Consider the following 16,890-nt stretch of genomic DNA (forward strand, 5'->3'; position numbering starts at 1 on the left):
TGATTACATATTTGCGCAGTATTTTAATGTATCAGGACTACTATTTCGGTTGTGTATCTGCAAGTTGAGGTACAAAATCTCACCTACCAGAAATTTATCCTGGCCAGAACCTTACTAGACAAAATCACACGTAGGACAAAACCTTGCCAGGACGAGATTTCGCCGTAGCAATTTCTTCGGTGTATGATGTTCAAAATATCTCCACGTATATATGTACTAGAAGAATCATGTAACCATATTGACTTAAGGAGGAAAATAATGTGCAACGTATATTTAGAAAATCATTATTATTATAAATTATTATAATTACTGTAATAATAATTATTAAAGAACTAAATATAACCTATAATACGTTATTTTATTAAATTTACAAAAGGAAAATAAAGACAGCTTAGCATTTAGGGAGATTATTTATCTTGAAACGCCCTTGTAACATTGAAAACCATGAAATTTTGCAACTTGCAAACATCGACAGAAAGACATTGGCTTACTTTTCAATACCAATAGGTTAACTGTGTTGCCAACCCGACATAAAGTTGTCCCTTTTCTTTTCTTTAATGTCACTACATCAGGTTATTACAAGTTTCAAATCTACATATAATGGAAGCCTACAATACCACACATATTACTCAGTGTCGTCAGCTAAGAATGCTAGAGTATCAGAAATATCCAAATTTTGTAGGCTTCTACATGAGCAATACTGCAAGTGAGACGGACGTTTGGATGTTTGTGATGCTGCATTGTCATTAATTTTAACGCTGAGTCACGAGTTTTCGTTTAACATATATATCTAAATTATGTAATAATCTGATGTTTAGCCGTTTCAAAAAATCAACCTATGTTGGGTTGACAACATTGTTAGCTTGGTGGTAATGCAAAATATGTCAAACTCTGCCCTTCTGTTGATATTTGCGTCGTACAGAATTTATTCGTTTTTGAAAGTTGCAATAGGTTTCAGGTTAAATGTTCCATGCTGTATATCCATTCATCTTGAAAACGTAATTTTTTTCCCGCTTCTAGTGTTGGTAAGTGAGCATTTTTGGTTCCACACTAGTTAACTCTGCATTCTAACTATTATTATTATTATTATTATTATTATTATTATTATTATTATTATTATTATTATTATTATTATTATGTCCTTAGAAACTAGGTGCATATGGAGAATTTCGGCCTGCGGAATTTTGGGCGGCAATGTTGGTCGCGAGATTTTGTCAATATAATCTGCAACCGTCTATTCATTTAGAGGGCAGTAGGAATCCAAAAGCTTAATTTCACTGCTTGCACATCTAGTACCCATGGTGTGTAATATGCGATTCTGAATTTATACAGTAGCTTTTACATCATTAAATTAGAAACTGTTATGGAATTGTTAATAATAGGAGCAAATTTATGTTTGCCAGTAAGGAAGGTCCATTTTCATCGGTTTGTAGATTAGTTCAAACTTTTATATATATATAGAGGAGAAACTTTTGGATTCTAATAGGCTTTTGGGGTGGGCCTGCAGTTGGTTCCTTATAGGCAACCAAAATAATTACCCCCATAAATTAAATCACTGCGCAAATAGGTAAGCAGTTTTCTTAGTCTTTCATATATTAAAGAATATACACTGCACGAATTTTAGCTCACAGTGAAACTTACTTATTTAATTTCTGCACGAATTTTTGCTTGGAGTGAAACTTACTTTTTTAATTTGCTTATCCTTAGTTGAAATAGAATGGATAGAAAGGAAATACAACACGACACGAATCACTACACTACACGACACGACACTACAGAGTAGGACACCTGTCAATAACACACAGGTTTTTGGACCTGGCAAAATATATATATATATATATATATATATATATATATATATATATATATATATATATATATATATATATATATATATATATATATATATATATATATATATATATATATCCCATTGGATAGAACTGTCCTTGATGAACTCTCAGACAAAGATGCAAACATGCTGTTGCCCCTAATATTTTAGCAACCTTTTCATAACGGACTTCCTAGTTGATACATATTTAGCACAAAACATACTTTCCACAATTTGAAGAAAGTCTGATGCAGTACAACAGAAAGAAAATTTATTTTCCATAAAGTACATTTATCTTGCGTGAATAAGCCGGTGAATCGTCAGACAGAAAAGTTGATAGCTGAACTTGTTTTTGTACCCTGTGTTCACAATAAATTTTGAATATTTAATACTCATGTTGCGTATTTCTGGTGCATTAGTTTTACTTTTTGTACACAGAGTATGCGAATTAAGGAATTTTTGCAATATAATAACATGTGCTTGAAAAGAAAATTACCCCGTGTTTAGTATATTTCATAGCATCTAGGCTGCCCAAATGTAAAAGGAAGTATCTATATTTTGTTTGTTTTGAGGGCAACAGCAAAAAAAGTTTTTTTTTTTTTAAAAAAAATAATTAACGTTACTGTTAAAGACTTTCTTTTCTTATCGCCTTCCGTAATTATTACATTTGCTCCGGAACCATCTTTACCGTGTAATTCGAACAAGCTCTAGGCACACGTATTTACAAATTGATACTGTTTTGTTGACAGTAGAAATTAAGAATGGAAAAATAGTGATAGAAATGCCGTTTTAAGTAGATGTATAGTAATTGTAAGAACGTAGTAACGGGCCCAGTAGTCTAGTTGCGTAGAGTGAAAAAGAAATAAATGAAGACGGCAAAAGGTTTACGCTATCAGAGAGCAAATTCGAATAAGACAAAGAGTGGGAAAGGAAGTAAGATAACATTTTGAGAAAGGAAGTAAAAGAGATATGTTTCTATATCGTATGAAGTATTGTACGCAAATGAGAGAATGATCGAAAAACCTTTTACTGATCGTGATGATTCCGTAGGAAAAGGAAATAAATACAAATGGATGTTACAACAGTATGTCCCCTATGTCATGCGAGCAACATTTCAAGTACTTGTATAGAATTGATTATATGGCAAATTAAGAAATTGGAGGTACAATTCAATTAATTTAAAAGAGGAAAACAAGATAATTAGAATATTAACTGTAGAAAACTAAATAAATAAAAATAAAATAAAATAAAATTCGTACCTCAAAATATGCAAAAGATAAAATTTATGAAGTGTTGTCACCTCTTCCTCGGCGCATGTAAAGAAAATTTGACGCTACATAAAAGACATTATGTATTAATTTATTTGTTTGTTCGTCCTGTCGAGTTTACTAGATCGCAATATCAAAATAATGGCGATAATACTGTAGAATATTTTCGTAGTTAGTATTCAGTTTAAAATGTCCGTTACAACCATAATTTTCATGGATATACTTTTTTCTTTAAGTTGAAAAGGAAATTGAGGACGAAGAGTCAACAAGCGAATCTTCTGATGATGATATTTTTGAGTAAGTAAAACATATTCTACATATTGGTTTCTTCTATCCGTATAGTGCACATGTGTCTTGGAATTGCATGCAGCATGACTTTTCTAGTACTTTTTTATTAAGGCTAGTAAGGTCTGTTCTCATTTCATACTGTATCATTTCTGTCTGTAGTCAAACTTCCTTTGTAACAATTATAATAATAATAATAATAATGAAAAATGATTTGTTATAAAGTTCAGTGATTTAAATTAACTAACATTGATTTTAATTCAAGTTATCTTATCATATAAGATTTTCATTTAAGCTAAGCCTATTGCACTAAAAGAACTACTTACTGCTTGCAGACTAACGCTTGATATTATGTTTAATATTAAGCTTCATTTATAAAATACAAGGTATCCGTAAAGTCATGGTGCACTCTTGGCCGATCACAGGGAATCAATAAAACAAGATAGAAATGTGAAATCTTCAACTAATAAAAGAACTCCCCAAGTTTCATACTTGGGGAATTTTCGCATACTTGGGGAGCAGTTCGATGTGGCTTCCATATGTTGCCTTACACACATCTAAACGATATTCAAGTTCTTCCCACACACAGTTAAGGACGTGTGGTGTTAGAGTGAATAACGTTGTAATTCTCTTTTTTAAATTATTAATGTCGTTGATAAGTTCACCGTATACATGTTTCATCACATGACCCCAGAAGTAAAAGTCTAAGGGCTTCAGATCCGTGGGTTGTGGTGGCCATGGCTTCACAGAACCTCTGCCTGTCCATCGCTGGGGAATGTAGAAACTCGAGAACAATGTCGGCATAGTGTGGAGGCGCGCCATCATGTTGAAAAATGACACCAGGAAATTGTGGCACTGCATACAATTCCAACGCAATTATTTGCCGTCACAGTTTGCTCCGCAAAGAAAATGGGCCTATCACTTTAGCCTGCATCAGGCCACACCACACGTTCACTTTAGAGGTGTTACTTTCGTACTCAACGTAGGCATGAACATTTTCAGCAGCCCATATTCGGACGTTATGGAGAAGAACATATCTACAGACACGGAATATCGCTTCATCGCTAAACACAATCCTTTGCAGAAATCATTCATCATTGTTGATCTCATGCAGCATATTTGTAGCAAACTCGAATCGTTTGGGTCTATTCGCCGATTTGATAGCGTGCAACAGCTGCACTTTGTATCCCGAATAACAAAGACGTTTCTTTAACACCTTATGAACTGTAGTTTTGCTTAGGTGTAATTGTCAAGCACACACACGAACATTTTTTTTTTAGGACTCGTTAGGTAGCTCTCCTGTATAGCCTCTTCAGACTCGTCATTTACCGATGGCCTACCAAAACGGGGCCTGTCCAACAAACTGCCGATATTCTTGAACTGCTTGTCCCACCGAGTAATTTTATTCCTATGTGATGGTGCTTCGTTGTAGATGCGACTATATTCACGTTGCACTTTGGTCACGGATTCGAATTTAGCAAGTCACAGAACACACTAAACTTTTCTCTGTACCGTTCATATTTCGACTGGAGTGGGCGTGTGCTGCTCCGCTGCAGCGCAGTTCGTGATATTGCAACATCACCTGTGTGCACACACGGTTGTATATCATACTACCGAAACTTGGAGAGTCGTCCTTTTATTTGGTAATGATTTCACTTTTCTATCTTCTTTTGTTGGTTTCCTGTGATCGGTCAAAAGTGCACCATGACTTTACGGACATGCTGTATTATCTTCTTAAAGTCGTAAAGAACTTTTTATGTGAAAACATGTAGAACAAGTTATGAGTGAAAAAGAGTTATTTGACACATGTCAGACGCCTAACTACGTATCTACTTACCATGTAAATTAATGCCAGTATCGCAGCGCAGTCTTAGTTTTCATATACTGTCGTATTTCATTGCTACCAAGTATTCAGAGAGTCTGTGACGGCATCTTTTGATTTTTACACTCAGCTCGTGAAGGTGTTCAACCAATTCCCTACTTGTAGCTCAGTTTGAAACAGAGCATAAGACACTACAGATGTTTATCGAGGTGTGTGCATTTCGTTGCAAACTGATAATCTAATGAACTGTTTTAGATTTAGCTAGCATATCATGGAACGTAAAACTCCATTTTGTATATGCTACATGGAAACACTGAAATATTCTATCTCTGTGGTGAAATGTCTTGCTTTCCTATAAGCATTCTAGAATATTGCACTTGTAATCATAACGTAATTCAGTTTTTGCTTTCTCGTGTGAGGAGAATGCCATTATAATACCTTGAATAGGACTATGCCTACTTCTTTTAAACGAGGTATGTTATTTGTCATGGTCCCAATAGAGTAGATAAATGTAAGTAACAATAAACATTAACCTTTTATCAGGGAGTAAAATTTCTTCTAAATATGAATATTCAGTTGTGTTTGCTATTTTCATCATTAAATTCTTAAAGGACTGCTACGCTCTACCCACTTTGGATTTTCTCACCTCTAGAACTATCGCAGAATAATTGACGAAAACGTTATTTCTTGGAAAAGTAGTTGAAGAAACAAAGAAAGATTAAAAACAATGACGAAAATTCAAATAACAGTGAAATATTTGTACATTTCTTCGGTAAAAATGTGATGTAACGATTGCATATTAACACTGAGTAGTAAAACTTCCTGTGAGCGAAGAGAATAACTAAAACCCAGCGAAACCGTTGAATCATTCCAGATTGCAGCACATTATCGTCTGTGCAAATTAAATATTAACGTTGTTCTTCTGAACTTTGTAAACTTGGTATTCTTCTCAACTATGCGTGTAAAATTTACTGAATTTTTGAATTCTTGTAGATTTACATATATGTATAGAATAAGGAAATGTATATATTTCACAAAAATGTGACGATAGCGAGTATTAATGACAGCTTCTATTTTCCGCAAAACTCTCCGGAGATTACACATCGCACATATATTCAATCGGTAGTGTGCTTAATTTCAAGCTTATTGTGGTACAATGTTCATGTAAATTTGGGTGAAAAACATCTAAATACAAGAATACCTTGTATAACTGAAATTTGAACGACATGAGTTTCGCTGTGTAATGCGTTTCTATAATATTGCACATTCTTACGAATTGTAGCTGCAAATTCTGTATAAATCGATTAGCTTGTGATACGACAAAAAGAAAGTTTAAGTTGTAGGTACAGACCTCTGTTTGGACAAAAGAAGAAGAAAATGAAGGTTCAGACAATTCTAAGAGACTATTCCATCAAAAAGTAAATTTAACTACAACCGATGGTATTATTTTTATTAATAAACCGATGGTATTTATTAATAATATTAAAATTATTAATGTTAATAATTTTATTAATAACTTTCTTTATTTTTATAAAATGATTATCTTACTTATTTTATAAAAATATTTTTATTTTTTATTTTTAGAACTGTTTATAATCCTAATTTTTTGTAAGAAACAAAATTAAGATAAAACCCATTGTAACTGATTTCTTGGAACGAATTCACCTGATTATTAAAAGTATTCTTGTACATCAAAATTGGATATTTTTTAGAGAGGCAAAGAGAAAAAATTTAAACATAAAGCATGCTTATATTTTAGTGAAATTTCCATTTACTATTATATCATGTTGCCATCGACATGCTGATGCGTTAATATCGGGAAGATAGAAGACTAGTATTGTAAGATCCGATGCAGAAGTTTAAACCTCACTCAACTGATAGCCTCAGTTTTTTCAGCGAACCACTACTAAAGATCTAAAGTTGTTAAATTGTCATTGTAGGCTTATGGAGAATACTGACATCCCCAGCAGGAAACAAGGGAATGTTTCAATAGAATTGTTTTATTATTCGGATAATTTACTTGTTTCGAAACCTGCGTAGCACGGATCTTAACAAAAATATAGGAATTTTGATGAAATAATCTTGATGTTTGTAGAATTTGTAGAGTAAAGGATGTCTAACATTCGAGATAAGCTATTTAAGATGCAAAACGGGTTAGGTAAGGCACATACAGGAGGTGATCTAGCCATCACTAATCTTGAGCTTCTTTATCCCGAGGTTTCACTAGGTACATTTTACCTTCGAGCAGTAAAGTAGTAGTTCTACCTTCCACGTTCTACCAAACGAAGGTAGAACGAGAAATAGTTCCTGGTCTGATAAAGACAACAAATCAAAAATGATGGGACTTGGGTTATGCTGGTGACCACACATTCCCAGTTTCAAATCACTGCTAACCTATTGAAACATTGCGTAGCAGCGAGTTGAATTTAGTTTCTAGTCGGATAGGAGCTATATTTCAAGCTACATTATGTATTGGTTGGATATAAAGTTTGGAATCACTAATGATATTGTTTTGCGATCACAAATGGCAGGATCTATTCAAATTTCTCAAAATGACATATAAAACATTCATTTACCTTGTAAAAATTGTATTCATTTTTCAACATAATCTTTCTTGACGCTAATACACTTGGTTCAACAATGTTCTATAGCCGATACCATCGTGAAAACAATATTCTTCCAAGCCTACAAAATACACGGTTCATTGTTAGTTTAAGCCTTTCGCCTGAAGAAAATCAAAGATCAAAGTATTTTTCAGCTTTGTGAATGGATGAAAAGCTTATGGAGCAAAATATGTTGAAAAAGGTTAATGTCAGCAAATCATATTTCAACTAATTTAACTAGCTAACTCTATGGCCTATGGAACCCGAAGGTTCAATGCCTCGCTCACAAAAGTTCTCCACTGACTTCTATCCTTAGCGAACTGTATCCAGTTTTCACTTTGTGTTCCTATTTCTGCGAGGTCCATCTTAATATTGTCCTCCCATCTGCGCCTAGATCTTCCTAATGGTCGTTTTTCCATTGATCTCCCAGTTAAGTCTTTGAAAGCGTTCCTATGTTCTTCCAGCTCCGCTACATCACCTGCTTACCTGAACCTACTCGACTTGATGACCCTAACAATGTCTGGAAAACCGTATAAACTATGTAGTTCCTCGTTATGAATTTCCGCCATTCCTCATTCCCGTTCATCTTGGGTCCGAATATTAGTCTCAGGATCCTGTTCTCATTTACTTCCAGTTTACGTTCTTCCCTCAGAATAAGCCACCATGTTTCGTAACCATACAATACAACAGGCATGATTATCGTTTTATATATTTTAAGCTTCAAATTCCTCCACAGAATTCGCGACGAGAAGAGATTTTGAACTGAATAATAACACGAATTCTTTGTTTTTATTCGACATTTAATTTCTTCGTGAATATGGTTTCCGTCTGTTAATATTGATCGTCTGTTAATCGTATTTCAACTCATTGATTATAGCTCGCCCTTTGGTAGGAGATGCTCTGTTTTTACATCTTACTATTAAAAATTTCTTTACAATATGTTTTTAGTCAATGTCTACGTATTTTATTTCTAATATGGAAGCTAGTATAAAACTTTCAGGCATCCCTCCCCACTGCTGTAGTGGCTAGCGCGCTGTTACGTGCACGAGGTTTCTAAGCTCACATATTTACTAACACAAGTTATAAAATAACAAAGAGGAAATCCCCTTCCTTGGTTGGATTGTCGATTGGAGAACCTTGAAATTTGAACGCATTTCGGTTGTTCGGGTTCCACCCTGTAGTTGCATATATTACATAACCTCGATGCGGGAAGGGGACTCAACTACCCAGAATCCAAAAAATTAAAATAGATAAAATAAAAAAAAAAAAAATCTTGTTCATGCGAAAGAAAAACACCATCAATAGGAAATGTTCTTTTTGCACTAATAAGAATAGTGACACAGCCACATACACTTATACAAAGAAAATCAAAGTTCTGTGCACCGGACCCCCAGGGTACGAATTCGATGTATTTTGTTACACAGAATCCAAATTTGGAAACCACAAGAAGATCGATCATGTAATTTTTTTGTTATGGGGTGAAAACTTGGAACGATTTTGGATAGGGAGGATACACGTAATATAGCTATGCAAAAAAACGAAATTTCTGCGCAGCGGATCCCAGGGTATGGATTCGATCTATTTTGTTACACAGAATTCAAATTGCAAAAATTCCCGGACGGTTGACCATGTCAATTCCTTTTTATGGATGAAAAACTAGAGCGATTTTGAATAGGAAAGATTCAAGTAATACATCAATTAATATATATATATATATATATATATATATATATATATAAAACTGTTTAGCGGTCTCCAGGGTATAGATTTGATATATTTTGTTACACAGAATTCAAATTGCAAAATTCCAGGACGATTCATCGTGTCAATTTTGTTTTGTGGTTGAAAAATGTGTCTTGCTATCCAAAATCGCTCCAATTTTGCGCACATAACAAAAAATTAACCTGGACAATCGCCTGGGGTATCGAAATTTTGATTCTGTGTATCAAAATACATCGAATCTATTCGGTGCACAGAACTTTATTTATTTATTTATTTATTTATTTATTTATGTGTTGTTGGGGGGGAAGGGGCTGGCTGGCTGGCTGCCTATGTAATCAATATTAAAAATAACAGTAAATAGTGCAGTGAACGTAGAAGTAATATCTATACATACAGATGAAACGATTCCAACTATAATACACCACCAATCCGTTACCTGTCTTTCTTATTGATTATTGTTCAACTGTACAGAAAGACTTCAAAATTTACTCATTATATGTAGTGATAAACGATAGTATGATTTAAATACATACACACATAATTACAATATTAATTACCAGCTTAGTCGTCGACGATCATATCAACAGCAGCATCTATTATCGTTTACACACAATAGCTCTCTTCTTTCGTTCGTAAGGAGGTTTTTGAAAATCGGTTGCTACCTTCTTCTTTTGTTTCCTAACATAATATATCTAGAAAGTACGGGAAAACTTTACTTGAAAATAGAAATGAGACATCTTGAAAAGACAATTCAAAAACTCCTTGCAATATTTGAGATCGGTGAGAAACACGTAGACGAATTTTAAAATACAACATTAAATATTGTTAGCTATATTTAAAGCTACAATATGTATGCATTGGTTGGATATAAAGTTTGGAATCACTGGTGATATTGTTTTGTGATCACAGTTAGAAGGATCAATTCAAATTTCTGAAAACGACATACAAAATATTGATTTACTTTTTAAGAATTGTATTCATTTTTCAACATAATCTCCCTTGACGCTTGATCCTAACAAAATATATCGACAAAGTATGGGAAAGCTTTGCCTGAAAATACATGTCAGACATCCTGGAAAGACAGTTTAAATACTCCTGTTGGAATATTTGAGAATAATGGCAAACACGTAGACGAGCTTTAAAATATAACATTAAATTATTATCTAACTTTGGCCTTGGTTCTAGACTTTACATCTACCAAAAAGTGCACTAATCCTCTTCTTAATACCACGACTGCATATGATACTACGAAGTACATACCAAAATTACCTGTCGTGCTCCTCGTGGCAATTTGGTTATCGTACGCGTCTTTGGCGAGGGAGGGAGGGACCCCGAGTTCGTTTCCCGGCGCGAGTGCTCATGTGGTTTGGATTACGCGTTAAGCTGTAGGTCTACATTACATATAGCTTCGGTTCTGAAACGTCCTCTAAACCCCAAATCAATCAACTAACTAACCAACGAAAATTACGAACTGTTTTCCCATAGTTCTCGTTGTTTTCAATTTTCGAGTTACACATTTCTGTCACTTTTCAAAACAACTTCTCTCCACATCTACGCGCCATTGCAATCTTTATATCTTAACATCAAAATCATCTGAGAAGTCTTTCGAGGGTTGTTTTTAGGTACTAGAAAATGACACTTCCGAGGGACCCCTGCCTCGCAATGAATCCTTCAGTTTTGAAAACAGACAGAGGCCACTGGGAATAGTACTTGGGAACAGAGTAGAGGAGTGGCAACTTCAATATTCTTATCTTGTAAAATCCTTCTTCCTATCGGGAGACTTTTTCTTCATCCAGCTGGCGAGGGGCCTAACGAAAACCAACCTTGGACAAGTTCAAGTTGTCTACCAATATTCTTTTCATGATGCAAGGAGAGGATTCTGTAAGGTTACATACAAGATGTCTAAGAATTTACGAAACTTTATTGGAAAACATTTTTTTATTATTTTTTACGTTTTATATATTAAGTGCTGGAAGTGAATGCCATTTTGTTCTTGACACAAGTAGACACGACGGATTATTTTTTTGAAAACCAAACACAACAGCAAATATTGTTTTTTAATTACGGAACACTTTGCGGATGAGTAATGTGGACGGAGTCCTTAAAATAATCCCTCAAGAACTTTGTAGACAATAAATACAAAGATCATGATAGCTATAACATCTTTGAGATCTATTGTCCGGGTGTAATTTTCCATAAGGTTGCATAAATTTTTGAAGAATCTTTGTATCCTCAACAGTTCGACATGAGAAGAATCAATGTATTCTCCGGTGTTTACAAAAATTTGGCTTCAGGACTTCGGCAGAACTTCAGTTGACCTACTTTCTCATAAATCCACGCTCGGACTTCTGCACCGTACAGTCAGGAAAGGCAATGTCCCCAGAAACATTCGTCAACTGGTAATAAAGATTGGCATCTTTTTCCGAACATGTAGACAAAATCGTTATTAGGTGTGTCTACGGTGAAATTCACTCTTTCATGTCCGTATTAAAAATACTGAATTTATTAAGAATGAACATAGAAGATTGAAAGTTTGCACAATTAAGAGTTTGACTTTATTATTTGTGTGTTAATTATTCGTGTTATATTAATCTAATCTTATTATTTTTTTAAAAAAAATAATTTTTATTTTTTTTAAATTATTACTAAGGTAATTTGGGTACGCACCATGTACATACTGACTCTTTAGAGATTACTTTTTATTTTAGGAAGAAACCAGCTTCTCGCCAAGAAAATAATAATCCAAAAACTCCTGTAAAAGAATATCCGACACTTCAAGAAAGGAAGCATCTAAACATATGTGAAAATCAACAACAAAAGCAGACGGATACAAAAACATCCAAGACGAAGAGACCGACTGATGGAGAAGATAGAGATTGTATGGAACGGAACAAGTGTCCGGCTAAATCTGTTGGGAAAAGGCGAAGGACTGCGGCGAGAAAGAAAAACGAAGATAATGTTTCTTTTCAGAAGAAGAAACCTAACACTAGTCAAATTGAAGAAACTAATAACACTTCAGCCATATTCCTTCAAGAAGTTGGTAAGCTACATACTTAATCTACTAAATTAGTACAAAATATATACAGCATAAAATTATCTGATAACAGATTAAAACTGGTAACTTATTTTAGTTTTTCTTTTAATGTATGTAAAATTTATGTCCCGAGATCTCATTTCTCTCTCTACTGACAACGAAAGTGTTAGAAGTCCGCCATTTCTAGCTTCAGCATGATCATTGTAAAACAAAAACGATAATAGTGAAAAGCGTATTTTGCAGTGGATTCAGCGTCCGAGGACTAGGATCTAGATTCATCCTTATTTTTTTACCATAACATGATTAGGTAGAAATCTACTACAATTTACGGTTCCAATATTTACCTTCGTAAATTAAAAGAGTAAGAGATAGCGAGATACGGATTTTGATATTGTTTTAGCGTCAGAAGAATATTTTATCTCCACTTTATTTATCTCTGTTCAAACTGAAAGTGGTAGAAATGAATCATTTTCAGTTTCAGCATTGATCGTCATAGAACAAAAACAATCATGGCCTTTGGAGGCGTACCCATCATTTCATTTGGCTCGTAAGTCTAAGGAAATGCCTGAAAGGCAGATGCCACTCTAGTGACATGTTAAACTTCTAGATGCTAGTTGCTCGTGCAATGTGGGTGTCCATAGCGCACTATTTTGGGCTATCATAAAACTTTTATGTATTTTTTTTTAAATAGTGACATGGACTTGGTGAGAGTATTGGAAACCAATTGAAAGCTCTACCAAGATGCCCTTCTTTCTCTGAACAGAATAAGGAAAGTGTCAAATGGGACGTTTTTCGAGCTTGTTTAATTGATATGTCGAAGGTGGAGGATTGTAATCCCCGTGTTGTCCGAGTGGTGAACCAAATGCTCTATTTTACAAGTAGCATGTGCGTATTCCAGCGTAAGGAAAAGGCAAATAACAATAGGTACAATCTGTTATTTATTTATTTTTGAACTTCCGTTAAGGAGGAGAACCAGGTGAGGTGATGAAACAGGGATGAGACGTTCCCCCATCCCTCCCGATATAGAGAGAGAGACTGCCATTCAAACATTGTAAGATGGCAAGTGTGAATGCATCGAGTGCAATCAAAGCGCCCCTCCAAGTGTGAACTAAATTATGGAATTCGATTGGTTCTGGCGAAAGGGCATAATACAGGTGCGATCGAATGTATAAACATTACAGCTACTTAGGGTTACCAACTCTGGAAAATAAAATTAGCGGCACCCCTCAAAATTCCCTATGATATAGGCCTAAGTGTGAATTATCCCTGTTCGGACTCATCCATGGGAAGGAAAGATACTATCATAGATAAAAATGTATTAGCACCTGTATTCTGTATATCCTTAGTACATTCAGTAATAAGCTTAATAGATACATTGTGCTAAAATGAGAAACTGAAGTTGGTATTGATCATTTTATTCTATTTACCAGTAACTGCCACTTATTTAAAATCATCGAAACAGATTAACAAAAGCATATTGATACTTACGTGACAATTTTGGATTTACAAAATGAAATTTACTCTTTAAACTTATGCTTCAACTATAGAAAATCCTTTTTCACTCGCAATAAATGTATATACTTCCTTACAAGTAAATTTCAAATTTTCCCTGACACAGTTCCTGTCATCTCTTTAAAATTACCTAAAAAGATGAATAGAATATATTAATCGTTGATAGATGGTGAAAGGTAGGGACGTGAAACTAAACAATGAGAGAAACATTGTACTAACGAAATGTCTAAGAGTTATTTGCCAACAATCGATGGACAACTTAAATTTATCGCTATATTTATGCCGCACAATATACACTTCTGTATGTATTGTTAAAAGCAATGCTTCACAATAAAATCTAACTGTTATCAATATTTTTATGTTAAATAAATGAAAAACTGTCATACATAAAAAAAATATCGCTGTATGTATAATACAACGGAAATTCGTATTTGTAAAGGAACTGCTGAAAAATTTCGATATTCGATGTTCTATTCTAAATTACAGATTTCAAAATACCGGTTATAAAGGGGCTAGTAAGAAATTTGTAACAGTCACTGGCGTTAATCAAAATATCAGCAATATTTCTGGCCAGGTCGGTGAAATACCGGCCAGTTGACAACCCTACGGCTGTTGTAGAACTGTATGGAAGACTGTTGTAGGGACTTACTGGTTTACACGACAAAGGTGGCTAAGGTTGGAAACCAATGACTACAGACAACCTTGCTGAACTCGTGAATCATGTGATTCGCAAAAGGCGTAGATTGCTATTTCTGAACTATCTGCTGGGTACTTTAAAATTTCCGTGAAATTTGAAGAACAGCAACTGCAGAAATTGAATTACATTTGGGTTGGGGACGCATCGATTGCACTCGATATGTTTTGGAGTTCGCTACTGCACAACTATTGAATGATAGAATCCATCTATGTCGGCAAAGGAGGTGATCGAGGTTCAATGAACGGTTTTGGCTTCGTCATCTCACGCAATAATGCAAGTGAGACAGACATGGTAATGGACATCCAAAGTAAAATGTAGTTCGTTCCAAAACATATTGTTCTGAGCACCAGGTGACATTTCGTAGAACTCAGCTGCAGACATTTCTTTAACATTGAAGTACGAAAATTAGAAGGGCACCACTTAGTTGAAGATACAGTTATATCTCTCTCTTCAAAATTATAGCTTCCTTCAGAAGAAGGTATGTTATTACTGTATGTGGTTCGTGTCCTGCAGTTCCCTAGGAGGGCTTGGGCATTTATAACGGTTCGGGATTCGATCCTGTATCTTTTGGGCGTCTCCTTTAGACTTTAGTGACAGTTTGGATCTATTGCCAAAGCCGACCATATAGCCACTGGACAACACGGTTCAGAGTTCGGGTCAGAACATTCTGGGAAATCGACATAAAAGCTGATTCTAATTGTATTCTTAATGCCGATGCAATTTAATAATGCAAGAATTATTATGTTGCATAGGCACTGGTTGTTTATGCTGGAAAGAAAAGTAAATTAGGTTATTTCTAGAAAATATAAATTTATACCATGATAATTATTTTGGTAAAGGATATGCAATATTTCACTTTTTACTTTAAGAAACAACACTAAAACTGCACGAACACATATTACATTACATTTGGCACTTTAATTTAAATAACTGAATATGATAATGGAATTTAACACTTGACCCAATTATTTTTATAACAATCGCGGAAGACGCGGTAGTCGCGGGATACCGGTTGTATTTCGCTACATCGTTGGTTTCCACAATTTCCCACTGTCACTTTTCGCTCACTTTGACGCTGAAGAAAAATCATTTTTGGTTGTTCCAGGGGGGGGGGGGGTGTCCTGAAGGTTGGGGGGTGCATTCTCTTTCCTTTCATTTTATCTTCTTTTAGGTTATAGGCTGGAAATTTTACACTGATCTGCTGCTCTTCGTGGTCAAGACGATTTTAAAATTAACAATCACGTGCAAATGTTGCAAGATTTCAAATTTTCTTCTTGAGGCAATATTTTTATTATCGTCGTCGAACTTTTAATGTGTTAAAGCTTTGTACTTAACAACGTAACAAATGTACAATAATACGCGCATTTTTGTGCGTTTACTCGTCCAGAACGGCCTCCATGGTAAGTAGCTGTTGTCACACCAGGAACAATTGTCAGACTAACTTATTTTTTCTCCCCGTCTCCTCGCGTTTCTACGCAGTGGACAGGCTCTCAATGCACCCTGGTGATGTCAAAGCTAAAAATAACTATGACAACCCATAGGCAGGAATTTTTAGAGACGAAGTTTGTTCTCTGTGCTGAATTTTAGCACCTTATTTGGGGAGACGAGAGGATCGCCGAGATTTCTGTCGCAGACGCGACGCACACACACACACACATGCATATTCGTCTGTTTGCTGAGAGAAAAATTCTTAAGAGAGCTTTTATACGAGGTTTACTTAAAAATTAAAAGTTTTCTTCATTAATATTCGATTAGCTGGACCATATGGATACAATGTAACGAGAACTTTGTTTTGAAACAGACTTTACCGTAGTATCGAAAACTAGGATCATCATATGATGCATTTCCAACGAGAAGAAACAAAGTTACAGGAGATTAAAATAGGACTTTTTAAATAGAACGCTATTTCGAAAAAAGTGTTTAAATAAGTGTCACACCGAGTGTTTAAATAAGTATCACATCCAATTACATAGATGGTTTTCGTTAGACATAAAGACCATTATGCAGTTTATCGGAATTTGATGTTTAAAACAGTTTCGGAGATAGAGAAAGTGATAAAATTTTATTTATTTATCGTCGAACTTCAACAGGGATAAATCCCAAATTACAGAAGTCT

At 34.7% G+C, this 16,890-nt stretch overlaps 1 protein-coding gene across 1 annotated transcript in view; it reads left to right on the forward strand.

Annotated features, from left to right (window-relative positions):
* The window catches only part of LOC145680200 (uncharacterized), a 123,299-nt gene that overhangs the window by 90,400 nt on the left and 16,009 nt on the right, over positions 1-16,890 (forward strand). The window contains exons 17-18 of the mRNA XM_081750490.1: positions 3,336-3,396; positions 12,240-12,571. Coding sequence (XP_081606616.1) covers positions 3,336-3,396; positions 12,240-12,571 — 393 coding nt within the window. The remainder of the gene's footprint in view (positions 1-3,335; positions 3,397-12,239; positions 12,572-16,890) is intronic.

The sequence above is a fragment of the Thermobia domestica genome, chromosome 1, assembly GCF_964235325.1.
Source record: "Thermobia domestica chromosome 1, izTheDome1.hap1.1, whole genome shotgun sequence".
Classification (NCBI taxonomy): domain Eukaryota; kingdom Metazoa; phylum Arthropoda; class Insecta; order Zygentoma; family Lepismatidae; genus Thermobia; species Thermobia domestica.